This window comes from Schistocerca nitens, chromosome 4 (genome assembly GCF_023898315.1).
Source record: "Schistocerca nitens isolate TAMUIC-IGC-003100 chromosome 4, iqSchNite1.1, whole genome shotgun sequence".
Taxonomy (NCBI): domain Eukaryota; kingdom Metazoa; phylum Arthropoda; class Insecta; order Orthoptera; family Acrididae; genus Schistocerca; species Schistocerca nitens.
Window position 1 is genome coordinate 801457611 of NC_064617.1, and position 19723 is coordinate 801477333.

At 44.0% G+C, this 19723-nt stretch overlaps 1 protein-coding gene across 1 annotated transcript in view; it reads right to left on the reverse strand.

Annotated features, from left to right (window-relative positions):
- Positions 1–276: 276 nt before the first annotated feature.
- Positions 277–19723, reverse strand: part of LOC126252579 (sialin-like) — a 66686-nt gene continuing 47239 nt past the window's right edge. The window contains exons 7-9 of the mRNA XM_049953480.1: positions 17597–17835; positions 8124–8244; positions 277–500 (exon numbers count right to left, since the gene is read on the reverse strand). Of these exons, the coding sequence (XP_049809437.1) occupies positions 277–500; positions 8124–8244; positions 17597–17835 (584 nt within the window). The remainder of the gene's footprint in view (positions 501–8123; positions 8245–17596; positions 17836–19723) is intronic.

Here is a 19723-nt window from a genome sequence, read left to right on the forward strand (position 1 = left end):
AAGTACATGAGAAAACCTGGAAATAAGACGCTTACTTAGACATTGTACACTACGTATAATGCTAAACTGTAAACATTACTAAATTTACACGCACCAGATACGTGTCTTGAAGGAACTACAAAAATTGATGTATGCGACTCTATGGAGACTTGAACATAATTTAAACTGGAGTAAATGAGTATTTCATATGTCCACGAGCATCTAAATGCTTCCATTCTCTGAACATCTGTTCAGATCGTTCATCCCGATACGGGTTAGCGGTCCTTTGTGCTTGCTCTAAACAACAGGTACAGACGTGGTATTGTCTACAGCGTGCTGGTTGGCTTTACTAGGAGAGGATGTGGTACTGTATTCAGTGTGCTGGTTCGCTTTAATAGAAGAGGACGTGGTATTTTCTACAGTGTCATGGTTGGCTTTAATAGAAGAGCTAGGAGATCTCTGATCACCATCGAAGATCATGCTGTCGATTCCTCTTCCGCAGTTTTCTTTGGGTTGCTCGTCTGAAACAAGAAAAAAGACGTAAACACGTGAATTAAGTAAAAAGAAAGAAGATTCGTAAGACTAGAAGGAAAAGTAATGCACGAAGCATGCTTGCTAAAGCAATAAAGTGCAAGAGAAAATACCAAGAGAGTCATTTATCATTTGTTTTTTGAAATTCTTGTTGTGCAATGAAGACACTGTGAATTTTTTTTTTTTTGACGAAGCCTTTACAAATACTTCACAGAATTCTTTTACTTGATGCACTGAATATACAGGGTGTTACAAAAAGGTACGGCCAAACTTTCAGGAAACATTACTCACACACAAATAAAGAAAAGATGTTATGTGGACATGTGTCCGGAAACGCTTAATTTCCATGTTAGAGCTCATTTTAGTTTCGTCAGTATGTACTGTACTTCCTCAAAAAAAAAAAAAAAAATGGTTCAAATGGCTCTGAGCACTATGGGACTTAACATCTGTGGTCATCAGTCCCTTAGAGCTTAGAACTACTTAAACCTAACTAACCTAAGGACATCACACACATCCATGCCCGAGGCAGGATTCGAACCTGCGACCGTAGCACACCGCCAGTTGGCCCAATTGAAGGAAGGTAATGTTGACTTCGGTGCTTGTGTGAACGTTCTGTGAACATTTGGGCAGGCATTGTTGGTGATATCTTGATTGGGCCCCATGTTCTTCCACCTACGCTCAATGGATCACGTTATCATGATTTCATACGGGATACTCTACCTGTGCTGCTAGAACATGTGCCTTTACAAGTACCACACAACATGTGGTTCATGCACGATGGAGCTCCTGCATATTTCAGTCGAAGTGCTCAACAACAGATTCAGTGACCGATGTATTGGTAGAGGCGGACCAATTCCATGGCCTCCACGCTCTCCTGACGTCAACCCTCTTGACTTTCATTTATGGGAGCATTTGAAAGCTCTTGTCTACGCAACCCCGGTACCAAATGTAGAGACTCTTCGTGCTCGTATTGTGGACGGCTGTGATGCAATACGCCATTCTCCAGGGCTGCATCAGCGCATCAGGGATTCCATGCGACGGAGGGTGGATGCATGTATCCTCGCTAACGGAGGACATTTTGAACATTTCCTGTAACAAAGTGTTTGAAGTCACGCTGGTACGTTCTGATGCTGTGTGTTTCCATTCCATGATTAATGTGATTTGAAGAGAAGTAATAAAATGAGCTCTAACATGGAAAGTAAGCGTTTCCGGACACATGTCCACATAACATATTTTCTTTCTTTGTGTGTGAGGAATGTTTCCTGAAAGTTTGGCTGTACCTTTTTGTAACACCCTGTATAACTTAACTTGCCAAAGTAATGACTTTACACGTTCAAAAACACTACGACTTAACACCTGTGTTTCACTTTCAACCGTATGATTCAATGTGTGACAAATATTCCGTGATATATGTGGACGGTTCTAAATCCTCACATGTTTTCAGGAGGGTTCAGATCATGTGAATTTTGTGGACAAGACATCAACGTGAGCACTGGCAGGCTCTTGAAAAAGACTGTACTACGATTCTGAATTTGTTACACATACAGTTATTCTGCTGGAAGATGATGTCGCCGTCAGAGAAAACATCAAGCCTGAAGGAATGCAGGTGGTCCACAGTCCCTTTCACGAACTCCACAGCTGTTACAGTGCATTCGATTACTTCCACAGGTCCTACGGAAGCCCGAGTGAATGTCCGACATAACGTAAAGCTACTAATGGCTCGCGTCCGTGGCGCGGAACATTTTTCGAGCAGCCATACTCCTGGATGACGGTGTATCGACCTGATGTAACAAGAAACGTGATTCCATTGATCCATGATCCAATCTCGATGATCCTGTACTCACTGCAATAGTAATCGATGAGGCCGTTGGGCCAACATCGCAATACGTTGCACTCGTCTTCTACGAAGCCTCCTGTTCATCAATGTGAACTGAACGGTGTTCTCCGAACCACTTATGTCTGAAAACTCATTGTACTTTGGCGTCAAATATTCCACAGATCGCCGCCCATCCTGTTTTATCGAGTTGGTATGCGTCCGACCCCCAATTTTTGTGATGAGGTGTGGCTATCTTACAGCCTGTCGAATGCTCGTGATTTCACCGTCCTTGAACTACTTTCTATATGTGCTCAACACAGTAGCACACGAACCAACGACCAGCTTCGCGGTTTGGAAAATGCTCGTTTTCAGGCGCCAGATCATTACAATCTGCCCTTTTGTCAAGGTCGTTTGCGTCACCACGTATTTTTCCAGTTTGCGACCCGTATCTCCCTTGGAATGATTTCCCATTCATATCCACTCTGTTTACATAATTTTCTTAGTGTATCACATGCTCGCAGTGACGGTCAGCCGTGTTCAGTCTACTGGTATCTGGCAGCCACAATGATTTTACTCATCAATACAGACCTCGTTGTGCCGGCCGCGGTGGTCTCGCGGTTCTAGGCGCGCAGTCCGGAACAGTGCGACTGCTGCGGTCGCAGGTTCGAATCCTGCCTCGGGCATGGATGTGTGTGATGTCCTTAGGTTAGTTAGGTTTAAGTAGTTCTAAGTTCTAGGGGACTGATGACCAAAGCAGTTGAGTCCCATAGTGCTCAGAGCCATTTGAACCATTTGAAGACGTCGTTGTGGATATATAGGTTGTCTGAAACCTTTTGGGTCAAATTGAAACAGGTGATAGTGGGCCCACAACCGATTATATTGAGACAAGTAACTAATGGTCGAAAATCGATAGTTATCGTGTTATGGACATACACAGTGTACACCACGGAACAACATCTTGGTTCATAGTAACTGTTTAAAGCGATGACCTCAAATCTCAGTGCATGTATTGCAACGGTTCATGCAGTTGTGGCTCTCTCTCGCAAGTATCCCAGGTGTTGCACACTGGAAACAAACATACTGTACATATCCCAGCTCCTAGCACGTCGTCATGTGACAAATGCATGCATTGCATCAGCGCATTAACCTGTTCCAAACGCACACCACTATCATTGGTGTCACATGTCCATTGCATCAGGCAGCTTGTGATCTGTCCATGGTGAGGTGTGTAACTGTGCTCAACGCATGATGCGAAGTTAAAGATGGGACATTACTTGTCACGAGAGTAGCCATACAATCATTTAATGTGTGGTGTGGCAGGATGTAGTACCCGTAAAACAGCGCGAATATACACGGAACGCTTCCCAATGAGGCGTTATCCTAACTGTATAAGGCATCCAGATTTTACGGACCTTACATGAGCTAGATCGATAACGACAGGACGATACAGTATGAGATCCTCAGAAAATAATAATTATATGAGGGTCACTCCAAAAGAAATGCACACTATTTTTGTAAAAATACAGTTTTCATTCTGTATGTGTGAAAGTTTTACAGTGTGTAGATACATCCTTCCTGCTTGTTTTCAAACTTAGTTCAACCTGTTCCCGTGAGTGGCGCCGTCACAGCATGTCTTCAAGATGATTGCTACACTTGATGTTCGTCAGAAGCAACGTGCTGTCATAGAATTCCTGTGCTGTGAAAACGAGACAGTGGGAAACATCCACAAGAGGTTGAAAAGGGTGTATGGAGATGCTGCTGTCGATCGCAGTACAGTTAGTCCGTGGGCAAGCAGGTTATGTGATGAAAGCAGGCATGTCAATATTTAGGACTGTCCTCGCAGAGGCAGGCCTCGTACAGCACACACTCCAGACAATGTGCAGGGAGTTAACGAATTGGTGACTGCTGACAGACGCATCACAGTGAACGAATTGTCACGCTACGTTGGGATAGACGAAGTTTTTGCAGAACACTGAAATTGTTGGCGTTAAAAAGGGTTTGCGCCAGGTGGTTTCCCAGGATGTTGACAGTGGCTCACAAAGAAACAAGAAAAACGGTATGCAGTGAACTTTTGGAACAGTAAGAGAATGGTGGAGATGAATTTCTTGGAAGAATTGTGACAGGTAATGAAAAATGGCTCCATCATCTTTCACCGGAGACGAAGAGGTAATCAATGGAGTGGCGTCATGCAAATTCACCCAAGGAAAAAAAAATTCAAAACCACTCCTTCTGCTGGAAAAGTTATGGCTACTGTGTTTTTCGATTCCGAAGGACTCTTGCTTGTGGATATCATGCCAAGTGGAACCACCAAAAATTCTGATACATATGTGACGACACTGAAGAAACTTCAAGCTCGACTGAGTCATGTTCAACCACATTGGCAAAAGCAGGATGTTTTTCTGCTGCACGACAATGCACGGCCACATGTTAGTCAAAAAACCATGGAAGCGATCACAAAACTCGGATGGACAACACTGAAACACCCGCCTTACAGTCCATGGCTCCATGTGACTATCATCTCTTTGGGAAACTGAAAGACTCTCTTCATGGAACACGGTTTGAAGATGATGACTCCCTTGTGCACGCTGCCAAACTATGGCTCTGACATTTTGGTCCAGAATTTTACCGTGAGGGTATACAGGCGCTGGTTCCAAGATGGTGTAAGGCAGTTGAGAGGGGTGGAAATTATGTGGAGGAATGAAAATACTGTTCCTAAGGGATGTATCTACACACTGTAAAACGTTCAAACATATAGAATAAAAGATGGATTTAAAAAAATAGTGTGCGTTTCTTTTGGAGTGAACCTCATTTTATATCAACAAAAGGCAATTACAGTTAATCTCATCTACCAAAAACTAACAAAACAATCTCTACCAATATGGACAATGGCGTGGAACAAACAAGTTGAATAAACGCCGGCCGTTATGACCGAGCGGTTCTAGGTTAGTTAGGTTTAAGTAGTTCTAAGTCTAGGGGACTGATGACCTCAGATGTTAAGTCTCATGGTGCTCACAGCCATTTGAACCATTTGAACTAGAATAAACCCCAAACTTTCATTTTTATTAATTCATGCATTCTAGGTACGTAACAAAAGCATTTATAATGATTTTTGTTATGGTCCGCACCTGATATTAGCTGCCTTACAGGGCCAGTGTCATATTTATTTAGAATGTCTGTTTGACACCCTAAGTTTGAGAAGACAGTTAAGATGTTTTGTCTATTTGCATGCTAAGTGGTAAGCGAAGTTTGCATACATTAGTACACACTCTGTGCAGATACAAAGGTTGGATGTACGACAACTGAAAGAAGTTTATCTATGTGCACATAAGATTACGAGAGATGGGGTCATTCATGCCACAGAGAGCCGGCAAAGCTTCCTGTCAAAGATGTGTCCTAACACCAGACCTTGAGGAGATGGTGTTGGATCGTGGCCGACCACCTAGCACTACGCATCCCTCATTATGCCTGTGAAATGTACACTTCTAAGGACACAATGTGAAGAGTGCTGGTGGAACAGTTATTACATCCCTATCATAATGAACATGTGCAAACAACAGGGCTAAAGGATTTTCAGCCCTGCAGTCACTTCTGTCAATGGATTATCTGCAGCAGTGCTTTATTGCCAAACTTGTACAGTTTGTATTGTTCGCAGATGAGGCCTCATTCACCCGTGATAGTGTTTACAACAGCTGCAACACCCACATCGGTGGCCACTAACAATGATTCTCTGTCAACATATGAGTGGGCACTTTCCAAGATCACCTTCTAGGACCTTATTTGCTGCCTCTCCATCTGACTGGTCCATGTTACCAGGTATAGCTGCAAGATGTGCTGACACAGTTCTTGGAGACTGTTCCCCTGATGTTTGTGAAAGGATATGCGTTCAAGACAATGGTGCACCAACACACTTCGATGTCAATGTTCATGAGCACCTAAACAACACGGACCCTCGTCATAGTATTGGAAGGGGAAGTCCTGTCCAACAGTCAGCACGATCTCCATATCTCACCAGACTTTGAGGAGATGGTGTCAGGTCGTGGGCGACCACCTAGCAGTATGCATCCATTGGTGTATGAAACCTCCGTAGAAGCGGATGAAGACCTGCTTGTTAGGGTCAGAGCTGTCTCTCTCCTGGTACAACAAACAACAGGGACCATTGAGAGAGTGTGGCAGAACTCCATGCGCCGTTGCATCTCATTGAGACTGACGGTCACCACTTTTTAATAATTTCTATGAGCTACATTGTTGTTAAGTGATGAACACTGTTTATGTCCATAACACAATAACAATGCTTATCTCAATACGAGGTGCATTCAAGTTCTAAGGCCTCCGATTTTTTTCTAATTAACTACTCACCCAAAATCGATGAAACTGGCGTTACTTCTCGACGTAATCGCCCTGCAGACGTACACATTTTTCACAACGCTGACGCCATGATTCCATGGCAGCGGCGAAGGCTTCTTTAGGAGTCTGTTTTGTCCACTGGAAGATCGCTGAGGCAATAGCAGCACGGCTGGTGAATGTGCGGCCACGGAGAGTGTCTTTCATTGTTGGAAAAAGCCAAAACTCACTAGGAGTCAGGTCAGGTGAGTAGGGAGCATGAGGAATCACTTCAAAGTTGTTATCACGAAGAAACTGTTGTGTAACGTTAGCTCGATGTGCGGGTGCGTTGTCTCGGTGAAACAGCACACGCGCAGCCCTTCCCGGATGTTTTTGTTGCAGTGCAGGAAGGAATTTGTTCTTCCAAACATTTTCGTAGGGTGCACCTGTTACCGTAGTGCCCTTTGGAACGCAATGGGTAAGGATTACGCCCTCGCTGTCCCAGAACATGGACACCATCATTTTTTCAGCACTGGCGGTTACCCGAAATTTTTTTGGTGGCGGTGAATCTGTGTGCTTCCATTGAGCTGACTGGCGCTTTGTTTGTGGATTGAAAAATGGCATCCGCGTCTCATCCATTGTCACACCCGACGAAAGGAAAGTCCCATTCATGCTGTCGTTGCGCGTCAACATTGCTTGGCAACATGCCACACGGGCAGCCATGTGGTCGTCCGTCAGCATTCGTGGCACCCACCTGGATGACACTTTTCGCATTTTCAGGTCGTCATGCAGGATTGTGTGCACAGAACCCACAGAAATGCCAACTCTGGAGGCGATCTGTTCAACAGTCATTCGGCGATCCCCCAAAACAATTCTCTCCACTTTCTCGATCATGTCATCAGACCGGCTTGTGCGAGCCCGAGGTTGTTTTGGTTTGTTGTCACACGATGTTCTGCCTTCATTAAAATGTCGCACCCACGAACGCACTTTCGACACATCCATAACTCCATCACCACATGTCTCCTTCAACTGCCGATGAATTTCAGTTGGTTTCACACCACGCAAATTCAGAAAACGAATGATTGCACACTGTTCAAGTAAGGAAAACGTCGCCATTTTAAGTATTTAAAACAGTTCTCATTCTCGCCGCTGGCGGTAAAATTCCATCTGCCGTACGGTGCTGCCATCTCTGGGACGTATTGACAATGAACGTGGCCTCATTTTGAAACAATGCGCATGTTCCTATCTCTTTCCAGTCCGGAGAAAAAAAATCGGAGGCCTTAGAACTTGAATGCACCTCGTACAATCGGTTGTGGATCTGGTATCCCCTTCTTCAACTTGACCCAAAAAGTGTGAAACACCCTGTGTTTGTGGTGGACTGTTCTAGCTGTCACAAGAACTAGTGTGTATCTTTAAGAGTATGGAGAACAACTTGGTATATGGCGCCTGCAGAAGGCGAGTTCCCTGGAGAGCTTACCTGGAGGGGGCGTGTTCCATGGCTGCTCCTCAGCTCTGGTGCACGTGGCGTAGATGGTGTAGCCCGCCACAGCCAGGCCCGCTGACAGGTAGAACACCGCGTCCCATCCTGATCGCGTCCTCTGTAGACATACAAGATCAGGAGTTACCCCACCGTGCAGCTTTACTGAAAGGGCCGCTGACTGGCCAGAGCTACTGAATCTGCAAAACAACGAAAATTTGAACCGTAACAGAACTCGAATAGGGATTTTCTTCTTTTCCTGAAGAGATCCTTTAACCTTTAGGGCATCTGAAGACGTCTCCAGCCCTGTATCAAGTTTTCATTGTCAATAATGTGTGCACCAACGAATTTACAACAGAACTAACTTGGATTCCAGAAGGATTTCTCGACTCAGAATGCTATTTATACGTTCACTCATCAAACAATTCAAGCTTTATGTAATAGCACATCACCAGTTGGTATTTTTGGTGATTCTTGCAAGGCGTTTGATTGAGCAGACATGATACCCTCTTAGAAAAACTCAAGTTTTATGGAACTGATGGCTTTACACACATCTAATCTGAATCACTTAACAAACAGCATGCAAAGAGTTGTGCTGAATAATGCAGACGTTGTCGTAAAGATAGAAAATTCTAGTGGCTCAGGATAAAACAATCACAGAAAGAGTCCCATAGGGTCCAATTTTGGGTCCACTGCTATTCCTTATATAAGTGAATGACCTTCCACCTAAGATTCAACAAGAAAAACTGGTATTTTTGGAGGTGATACTAGTGTTATAATAAATTCCATATGAGAGAAATCAACAGAATAGTTGTTAAAAGACATTTTTCAAAGAATTATTAAGTGTTCTCTGAAAATAGGCTTTCCATAAATTTGGAAAAAGAAAAAAACACTATATTCACTTCTGAACAACAAGTAAAGTCATACCAAAAACTGATTTCATACATGAGCAGCAGTCAGTAAATAGATTGAATGCTCCAGATTTTTTGGTGTAAATATTCACGAAAAATTGAACTGAAACAAAGATATTACTAAGCTTCTCAAACAATTAAAAAAGTAAGAATACCACTTGCTGTTCACCTAGAGGCGTGTTCAAGGAGGTAGGCATTTAAGCTGAGCCGTCCCAATATATATATTCGCTAATGAAATTCGTCATAAATAATCCATCATAACTTGAGAAGAACAGTAATGTACATACCCAAAACATTAAAGGGAAAAAAGTTTTTTTTTTTTTTACTTATTGTTAAATCTGTCAGTAGTCAGAAAGGAGTTCACTACGTAGCAACCAAATTTTTTATCATTTGACCAATAACACAGAATGCCTGACAGGTAGAGAAGCAAGTTTTAAATATAATTTAAAACCATTACTCGTGGACAATTCTACTCCATTGATGAATTTCCACTTAAAAAAATCGCAGCCAGGACTAAAAATAATGTGTCCATTTATGTTAACACCAATCATTTACACTATCCTGTGAACTGAATCGTTCCACATCATTCTACACAAAAAAAAAGGTTCAAATGGCTCTAAGCACTATGGGACTTAACATCTGAGGTCATCAGTCCCCTAGACCTAGAATTACTTAAACCTAACTAACTTAAGGACAACACACACATCCATGCCAGAAGCAGGATTCGAACCTGCGACCGTAGCAGCAGCGCGGTTCCGGACTGAAGCGCCTAGAACCGCCGGCCACAGCGGCCGTCATTCAATAAAAGAATCGTTCAAACAATCTATGGACCATGCAACTAACTAACACAATTTGTCCCATGGGACATGTGATAATAGCGCACCTGGGGGAATTTAGTCGGTGTGGGGACGTGGATTATGATTCCACGTCAATGAATATACCACATGTCCTTCATAAGAATCATAAGGCCTCATTTTCTCTCGTATTTCAGCAGATACTTAGAATTTGATTTTTGCAGTGTGTAGAAGACCAAAGAACTCACCACTTTCATGTGATGCCTAGCGTAGAGGAAAGTTTCGATTTGTTTACCATTTCAAGAAAAATAATTTTTAAAGTAGGTTTTACGTGCCCATTCGATAGAGTAGTCCCAAATCGGTCAATTGGTATATTCGTATATACATGAAAAGGAACATTAAAACACTACGATGATGGGTTGCCCAGCAACGAGCCAAATACCACCCTGACGCGCGATGCCTGCTACTGCCATGCAGCACAGTAACGTATTCGCTGCTGGAGTATTGTTTAATCATGGTGTTTTATTGCACCTGTTAATACCGTAGCAATAAAAGGAATATCGTAACTGACTAATTTGGGAAGCTCTATCTACATCTAAATCTACATCTACATTTATACTCCGCAAGCCACCCAACTGTGTGTGGCGGAGGGCACTTTACGTGCCACTGTCATTACCTCCCTTTTCTGTTCCAGTCACGTATGGTTCGCGGGAAGAACGACTGTCTGAAAGCCTCCGTGCGCGCTCGAATCTCTCTAATTTTACATTCGTGATCTCCTCGGGAGGTATAAGTAGGGGGAAGCAATATATTCGATACCTCATCCAGAAACGCACCCTCTCGAAACCTGGACAGCAAGCTACACCGCGATGCAGAGCGCCTCTCTTGCAGAGTCTGCCACTTGAGTTTGCTAAACATCTCCGTAACGCTATCACGGTTACCAAATAACCCTGTGACGAAACGCGCCGCTCTTCTTTGGATCTTCTCTGTCTCCTCTGGCCGACCTCGGTGGCCACGCGGTTCTAGGCGCTGCAGTCCGGAACCGCGCGACTGCTACGGTCGCAGGTTCGAATCCTGCCTCGGGCATGGATGTGTGTGATGTCCTTAGGTTAGTTAGGTTTAAGTCGTTCTAAGTTCTAGGGGACTGATGACCTCAGATGTTAAGTCCCATAGTGCTCAGACCCATTTGAACCATTTGTCTCCTCTGTCAACTCGACCTGGTACGGATCCCACACTGATGAGCAATACTCAAGTATAGGTCGAACGAGTGTTTTGTAAGCCACCTCCTTTGTTGATGGACTACATTTTCTAAGGACTCTCCCAATGAATCTCAACCTGGTACCCGCCTTACCAACAATTAATTTTATATGATCATTCCACTTCAAATCGTTCCGTACGCATACTCCCAGATATTTTACAGAAGTAACTGCTACCAGTGTCTGTTCCGCTATCATATAATCGTGCAATAAAGGATCCCTATTTCTATGTATTCGCAATACATTACGTTTGTCTACGTTAAGGGTCAGTTGCCACTCCCTGCACCAAGTGCCTATCCGCTGCAGATCTTCCTGCATTTCGCTACAATTTTCTAAAGCTGCAACTTCTCTGTATACTACAGCATCATCCGCGAAAAGTCACATGGAACTTCCGACACTATCTACTAGGTCATTTATATATATATATAGTGAAAAGCAATGGTCCCATAACACTCCCCTGTGGCACGTCAGAGGTTACTTTAACGTCTGTAGATGTCTCTCCATTGATAACAACATGGTGTGTTCTGTTTGCTAAAAACTCTTCAATCCAGCCATACAGCTTGTTTGATATTCCGTAGGCTCTTACTTTGTTTATCAGGCGATAGTGCGGAACTGTATCGAACGCCTTCCGGAAGTCAAGGAAAATAGCATCTACCTGGGGGCCTGTATCTAATATTTTCTGGGTCTGATGAACAAATAAAGCGTGGAAAGGCAACGGCCATGCCACAGTGGTAACACCGGTTTCTGTCAGATAATCGAAGTTAACTGCTATCGGTCTCGGATAGCACTTGGATGGGTCACCATTCGGTCTATCGATCTCTGTTGACAAGCGGGGTGCACTCAGCCCTTGTGAGGCAAACTGAGGGAGCTACTTGACAGAGGAGCTGACAACGGCGGGGAGTACGGGGTGTTGAACACGTGCTCCTCCATATCCGATTTAATGACGCCTATAGGGTGAGGATGGCACGGCGGTCTGACTGTTTCGTTGGGCCTTTAATGCCTGTTGGGACGGAGTTTAGATTTTCTATCGAATGGAAACGTAAAATTCCGCTTTAAAAATCATTTTGTTGCAATGTGGTAACAACTGACACTTTGTGTCCACACTGGGCGTCCTATGGTGGAGCTGATAAGCAGTATTTATTTGGGATGACTCCAGCTACATATTGGTAGGGCATGTTCTGAGGCATCAAGGGATCACAAATTTAGCATTGGAGGGCAGCGTGGAAGGTAAAAATCGTATAGGGAGACCAAGAGATGAATACATTAAGCAGATTCAGAAGGATGTAGGTTGCAGTAAGTACTGGGAGATGAAGAACCTTGCACAGGATAGAGTAGCATGGAGAGCTGCATCAAACCAGTCTCAGGACTGAAGACCACAACAACAACAACATATTGAAAAAAAGAAATTGCAAACATCTGCCGAAACACCAGAGAAAATGCGCATGACGACTATTAGGAGGGAGTCCCTATGTAAATATTGCTTGACGGAAAAACTGAAGCAGCCAGAAGACATTGGCAGATGTCAGTGTAACTTTGTACCCGCAGAGCTGCTGTTTTGTGTTGCAGGTAGAACTGCCATCAGACTGCATTAGTCATTGCTGCTGTTCTTATTTGGTGGTGTTACCACGCCTCGTACTGGGTGTCAACAGCGTCGAATGTTGAGTGTGCACTGCGAACGAAACGGAGATGCCGCGTACTCATGTGAAACGGTGTTATCAGCTCCTAACCGTCTGAAAGGGGCGGAACTGTGGGTCTCCATTTGGCCTGCTGGGCGAATGATGTTATATATAGATTTGTGTGGCGTTCGAATATTATAGTGGCCCGATGTTGCACTGCATGGCAACTTTAGGGCTGCAGTACTCGGCGTCAAGTTACCGGTCGACAACGTTTGATCGCAGCAGGGTAATATAGGCCTACTGTGCAGCAAGAACATCATCACTTCTTATCTATGCTTGTCATCCGAGGAAGAGTAACGGACTCAGTGCACCATTCTGTGTGATCCCACACTATTGGTCGGACACTAGGAGCAGTCAAACTAGGGAATTACCCTCCCATACACAGGTTGCCGTTAACAACACGAAGGTCTGATATATAGTGGTGCTGTGCCTGGGGCGCATGGACTGTTGAATAATGGCTTCGCATTGTGTTGAGCAAAGCGTCGCGGTTTTGCACTACTACGGAGTATGACGGCAACTTGTGGAGAGCTCCCATTCTTCCAGTACTTCGGAGAGACACAGTGGTTTTGCTCCTGGAGTCATAGTGCAGGGATCTGTTGCGTGTGACCTCAGATCATGACTGGTAGCGTCCGCCTCCATAGCGTAGCGGCAGCTTTCCGCCTATCACGCAGGGGGCCCGGTTCCATTCCCGGCAGGGGACTGGGTGTTGAGTGTCCTTCATCATCACTGACCCGCAAGTCGCCAAAGTGGTGTCAACTAAAAAGGACTTACAACATGGCAGCCGAACTCCCCCGCTTGGGGCCTCCCGGCCAACAATGCCATACGATCATTTAATTTTTATGGCTGGTAGCGATTGAGGGAGCTCAGACGGCACAGCAGTGCGTCAAGGTCATCCTATGTCGTCAGGTGTTACCTCTCATACTACAGTACCGTGGTTCCTGTTTTCAACAGGACTGTATCGGTCCACTTATGGAATGTGTGTCTATGAAATGTCTGCATAATACTGAGGAACTCGAGTGGCCGGCAAGATCCGCAGACCTGTCTCAGATAAAGCAGGCGCGGAACCATCTCGGACGTCAACTCAGTTCCAGTGTTAGTTTCCAGGATGTGACAGGCAGTTACAACAACTGTGGGACAACGTGCTTCAAGGAAGATGCAACGATTTTGTGATACCCTTCCCAAACGAACAGTGCCTGCATAAAGGACAGACAGTGTGCAACGTCGCACTGACTCATGCTGCTAAATTTGACTCAGTTTTGTAATCACTGAAGTAACATCACATGTGCTATCAACCTGTGAAGTTTCTTTTCGTTTCCTCCTCCCCTTCTGAGTGCTTCAGATTTCTGTCGGGCAGCCTATGCCGTGTGGATTATATTCACTAAAAGGAAATGAACTGAGCTATGTGTCCCTCTGTTAAGACGCTGCAATCGTATTTGGGTAGGCGGCGGTTCAAATTTTTGTCCGGCCATCCGTATTTACGTTTTCCATTATTTCATTAAATCTCATGAGACGAAAGCTGGGATGGTTCCATTGAAAGGGCACGGCCATCTTCCTTCCCCGTTCTTCTCCAATCCGATCATGTAGTCCTCGTCGTTGAGCGAACGTTAAATCCTAATCTTTCTCTTTCCTTTCTTGAAATAAAATGAATAGATCACTGGCCCTGAAATGAAGGAAGTAGCACTGACGTGAAATGATTAGAGAGCGGTCGGACATGCTGCACGGCTACGTCTACAGCAGGTACCTTATGAATTTTATGTCTCGTGAAGTGCAAGGGACTTTTAAATGAGCCAAAAGTCTGTTTGAAATATTTACTGCTGTTATGGGTAACAGAGAGAATTAACTGTGTACCGGAAAAGAATGTTAATTTATTTTTCGTTGAGAGGATGTCTCTGTAGCAAAGCATGTGATGGTCGATGTGCAGACAGGCATGGAGACAGGAGAGAAAGCATTTTGCCACACAATGTCGCAACACTTCGTGGTCCTCCCCTCTTTGTAGGGAACGTTCTTAAGGACCCATAGTTGAGAATAATTCAAGAAATAAAACCTCTGCAGCTACGTTTCACTCCTTTATGTATTTATTCTGTCACTTACAGTTTCAAGGCTACGGTCTCATTACCAAATATTGCCATCTCCATAGCCGAGGTTTTGCCGGCACGGTACCTCAGCGTTTTCGGTCAGACGTTTAGCAGCCTTGTGTAATAAAAAAAACTGAGTGAACGGAGCAACGATGAACTTGAAGGGGTGCCATGGGACGTCCGCCATGAACGAATACAACGAACAAAAGGAAATTAAAAAAAAAAGTCCTTAACGAACTCCCTTGCGGTGGTGGATGGCATTTTTAGCCTGGAGGGAAGGGAGAAGTGATGACGTAAAGTTCCTGATCAACATTTTTTGACTCACAAAAAGAGGGCATGTGACACTGTTGGTGGCGATCTGTCCTTCGGATTGGTACGTTAAGCTATTCGAGACAAGTAGGCTATGTGCCGAGCTACACTCTCTTCCTTTTATTAGCAACATCATACGACACAAAAGATAACACAACACTGTACACACATCCATTACAATCCCTTTTCTTGAATCATCTGTCATCTGACTGGTTTCATACGGCCTGTCACGAGTTCCTCTCCTGCGCTAACCTACCTCCTCAATTACTTGCTGCAGGTATTAACATATCAGTCTGCCTCTAAACTTTCTACTCTCTACAGCTCCTTCTAGTACCATAGAGGTTACTCCCTGATGTCTTAACACAAATTATATTATCGTGTCCCTTCTACTTTTCACTGTTTTCCGTAAGTTTCTCGCTTCATCATTCTATATCTTATCAGTCCACCTAAGTTTTAACATTCTTCTGCATCAGCACATCTCAAAAGCTTCGATTCTCTTTTGTTACGGTTTTCCCACCATCCATGGTTTGCTACCATACAATGCTGCGCTTCAAACGTGCATTCTCAGAAATTTCTTCCTCAAATTATGGCCTATGTTTGATATGAGTAGACTACTCTTGGCCAGGAATGCCCTCTTTACTTGTGCTAGGCTATTTTTCTTGCGTGCATTGCTTACCCGTCACGCATAATTTTGCTTCCAAGGTAGCTGAATTCCTTAATTTCGTCTATTTCGGGATCACCAATTCTGATGCTAAGTTTCTCGCTATTCCATTTTTCTAGTACATTTCACTATGTTTCTCTTGTTGTCGGTTTACTTTCAATCCATATTCTGTAATCAGTAGACTTTTCAAGTCATCCAACAGATCCTGTAATCTTCTACACATTCACGGGGGATGGCAGTGTTATGAGTGAATGTTACCGTTATATTCCACCCTGAACTTTAACCTCACTCTTGAACGTTTCTTTTGTTTCTGTTATTGCTTCTTCGATGTATAGATTCAACAGTACTGCATCCCTTTCTTACACCTTTTTTAATTCGAGCAGTTAGTTCTTGGTCTTATAATCTTACACTCATTCACAGCCCACAAATATGTGCACATACGACACATTTCTCACTTATTCTTAAGGGAAGGAGCCAATGTGAGCGCAGAAAGAACATACTTTCCAACAGTCGGCTGAAGCTACCTCGTGCTACGCCATAGCTATGAATGCCACACGAGGTTTTACACCAAATATCGCCATCAACGTTATCATGCAGCCTTAAAACTTTTAATGTGAGCACAAGGAATTTGAGCACTTATGCCTGATACTGTCGAAGGCTGCTTGACAGCCATCTTGTTGTAACTTCAGAATTCGATTCGTGGACCGTGATTATTCTGATGTATTAGATGCCACACATTGAACTGCAGGCGCAAAACATTACTAATAGGTAGTTTCTTTTTGCATGCTATCGGGTTACAGATGCAGGCATGACAGATAGACGAGTGGTGTTTCAACGATCGCTGCCTGCACATTATTGTGATCTTAGGTGGAAATTATACTTGTGAATTATGTGGTTATTTTGATGGGTTAAGTGTTCTTTTGTGTTTAAAGTCAATGACAAAAAACAGAGGATCAACGTCATTAGCACTATTGGACGCTATAAGCAGAAGGAAAACACTTATTCAAATCTCGATCACTTTTTTGATGAATTGTTCGGTATTTAAATGGTAGCTGTTTCAAGCCCTTTTTTTGATGAACTGGATTATGTTAGTGTGTGTGTGTGTGACCATTTGTATTGAACACTGTGAGTCAGACTGTGCTTCACAGTCGTTTTCTGAGGTATAAGTTTCATACTTACTGTAGCGTAGCTCAGAGGCTCAAGGCTTAGCTATCACTAGGTCCTTTTAGATCACACAAACCTACAACTGCCAATGAAATGAAGTAGGTAAGTGATTAATGCAAAACAATTACTTATACTTTTATTGCCGGCCGTGGTGGCCGAGCGGTTCTAGGCGCTTCCGTCTGGAACCGCGCGACCGCTACAGTCGCAGGTTCGAATCCTGCCTCGGGCATGTATGTGTGTGATGTCCTTAGGTTAGTTAGGTTTAAGTAGTTCTAAGTTCTAGGGGACTGATGACCTCAGATGTTAAGTCCCATAGTGCTCAGAGCCATTTGAACCATTTGTACATTTATTTACATTCTGACATCAGTCACTCGCCTTCAGGCGAAATTATGTGAAAATCAGGTAATTGGCAGCAATAACCGCAGGACTAACGGTAGTGGAATTAACGTTGGGCAGCACATACTGCGACAGATATCAAGTCACTTTCATAAATCCGTACGTGATGCTGAGGACTGCTTGCTTTTAACGTATGCATCATCAAGCCATTAACGTTATATCCAGTGGAAGATATGCCCGCTCTGTAGCGGGCAGCCTAATCGCTCGGAAGCAGTGACTTTTTAAGTTACGTACATCGGCATTCGTGAAGGCTCCGACGACGTAAGGGACTGCGATGCCCGTCAGGTTGGCGATGCTGTTGACGATGCCGGTCATGGTACCAGAGTAGTTGGGCGAGGTCGTCTGCATGTTCATGTAGGGCGCGGCGCAGTAGGTGGACAGGCAGAAGCCGCTGATGGCCAGCATGGTCACGACCACGGCCGTGTCGTCCACCAGAGTCACCACGATCAGCGTGGCGGCCGGCACCAGAGTGTCTGCACACACACACACACACGGAGCAGCCGTTACACACTTCTAGTCACTCCGCAACAAAGAGAAAACAAAAACACACTCTACATTCACGCTCCTATGACAGTTTTCAACATGTAAGCGTATTGTCATATCGCTGGCTTAGTTGTGGAGTATCTTTGCGGGCAGCTGCGTCAGTAGTGAGTCGAGCACGGGACACGAAACTGTTATATTGTGTAGTGTGTAGCTCTGCATGTAGAAGCATTGTTAATATTCAGGTTGAAGTGTTGCTACAAGTGCTATTATAGTAAAGTGATGACATATGGAAATGGTTCAAAGGAAAGTGCGTCAAGAACTAATTGAAAATGAGCAGTGGCGTTAATAACGTATTTATGTATCCTCTCGTTGCATGTCGCATAGCATCGATCATCCGCACCGTGTTCGGTCTCCCAGAATGAACAAATGTGAATCAGTAGTTATTAATTACCATAAAAGAGTGCAGTCAAGTGCCTGTGTCTTGTAGCGAGTGTGAGGATGTGCGTTCGATCATCGCGTTTCCGCATTATCAACAATCAGCCGCGCCGCGACGGTTACGCGCACGCTCGTACAAGTGAGAACTTAACTTTACGAACAGTGTTATATCATTACTAGTGACAAGGAGGACTATTACCAGACATCTGTATGTGTGACGAGCGTAAGAACTTTCGTTCGATCATTCGGCTTCCGCATCATCAACAATCACCCGCGTCGTGTCGGTTACGTGTACGCTCGTCTAAATGATATTTTTTGGACTGTTAATCATCCATTAATTGGGATAACACTTCTGAACTGGAATGTAAACAGGGCAACCTGCGATTTTCCTTTAATCGTCTCAGAATATAGTTGTTCATACCAGACGCCGAAGAGTGTTGTGTTGTAACGTTGAGTGGCTCCCCTTATTCGCTTCCATATTTCGATAAATAATTTCAGGCAAGCAAGCAGCAGTGTGGAGCAGAACAGTACGACCGCCGCGGGATTACTAGGTACGTGGTGTGGACAGGGCGCACAGTCACGAAACGAGAAGTCAGTATAAGGAACCCCCCCCCCCCCACTTATTCGTACTCCCGGGCTTGTTACAAACAGAAATACACATATTCTCCCGATAATAATTTACTGATCGGCACAATGACAACAACTTCAGTAGGAAATCACCGGTTTCGGCCGTCAGTGGCAATCCGCACATCATAAAACGGAAGCCATGATTCACGCCCGCCAGTGCTGTGGTGGAAGTGAATCATGGTTTCTGTTGTATGACCTGAGGATGGCGGGTGACGGCTGAAACACAAAATTTTATACTGAAATTGTTATGATTGTTCTGGTCAATACATTATTTTCAAAACAAGCAATCACTCGCGTCTCCAGTAGGAATGAAATGTCGTTCTTTCTGAAACATATATTGCTTACTAATCAATTTAACCGATTTGACTGTAGGTTCTGGGTAACATGTCTCTATCCCTAAATGGCTAACCCGGTGCATGGTCCTCCTCACATCAGGTTGCAGGTTGCCTATCTAACGGCTTCCACGAAAAAAAAAAAAAAAAAAAAGTTTTGAATATGTCATGGAGTTACTGAATTGAAAAACTTAAAATTATGGCATAATGTTATTCATAGATTTTTCCATTACTTCTTGGGATAACAGTTCTAGATTTAAGGTTGAATAACAAGTGCACTGCTTTTGTTTTACTGATTTTTGTTCATTTCAAACTAGTTTTCGGCTTATTGGACCATCTTCAGGGAACAACTAACTAGCGTAGGGGAGGGACACTAGTTCTTTGGTAACCAAACATTACAAGCAAAGATACAATCCACTTGTTTAGAGTGTTGTGCTTCAAACTTGTTTCTTAGCGTTGAAATTACGCTTTACCCAACGAAGAA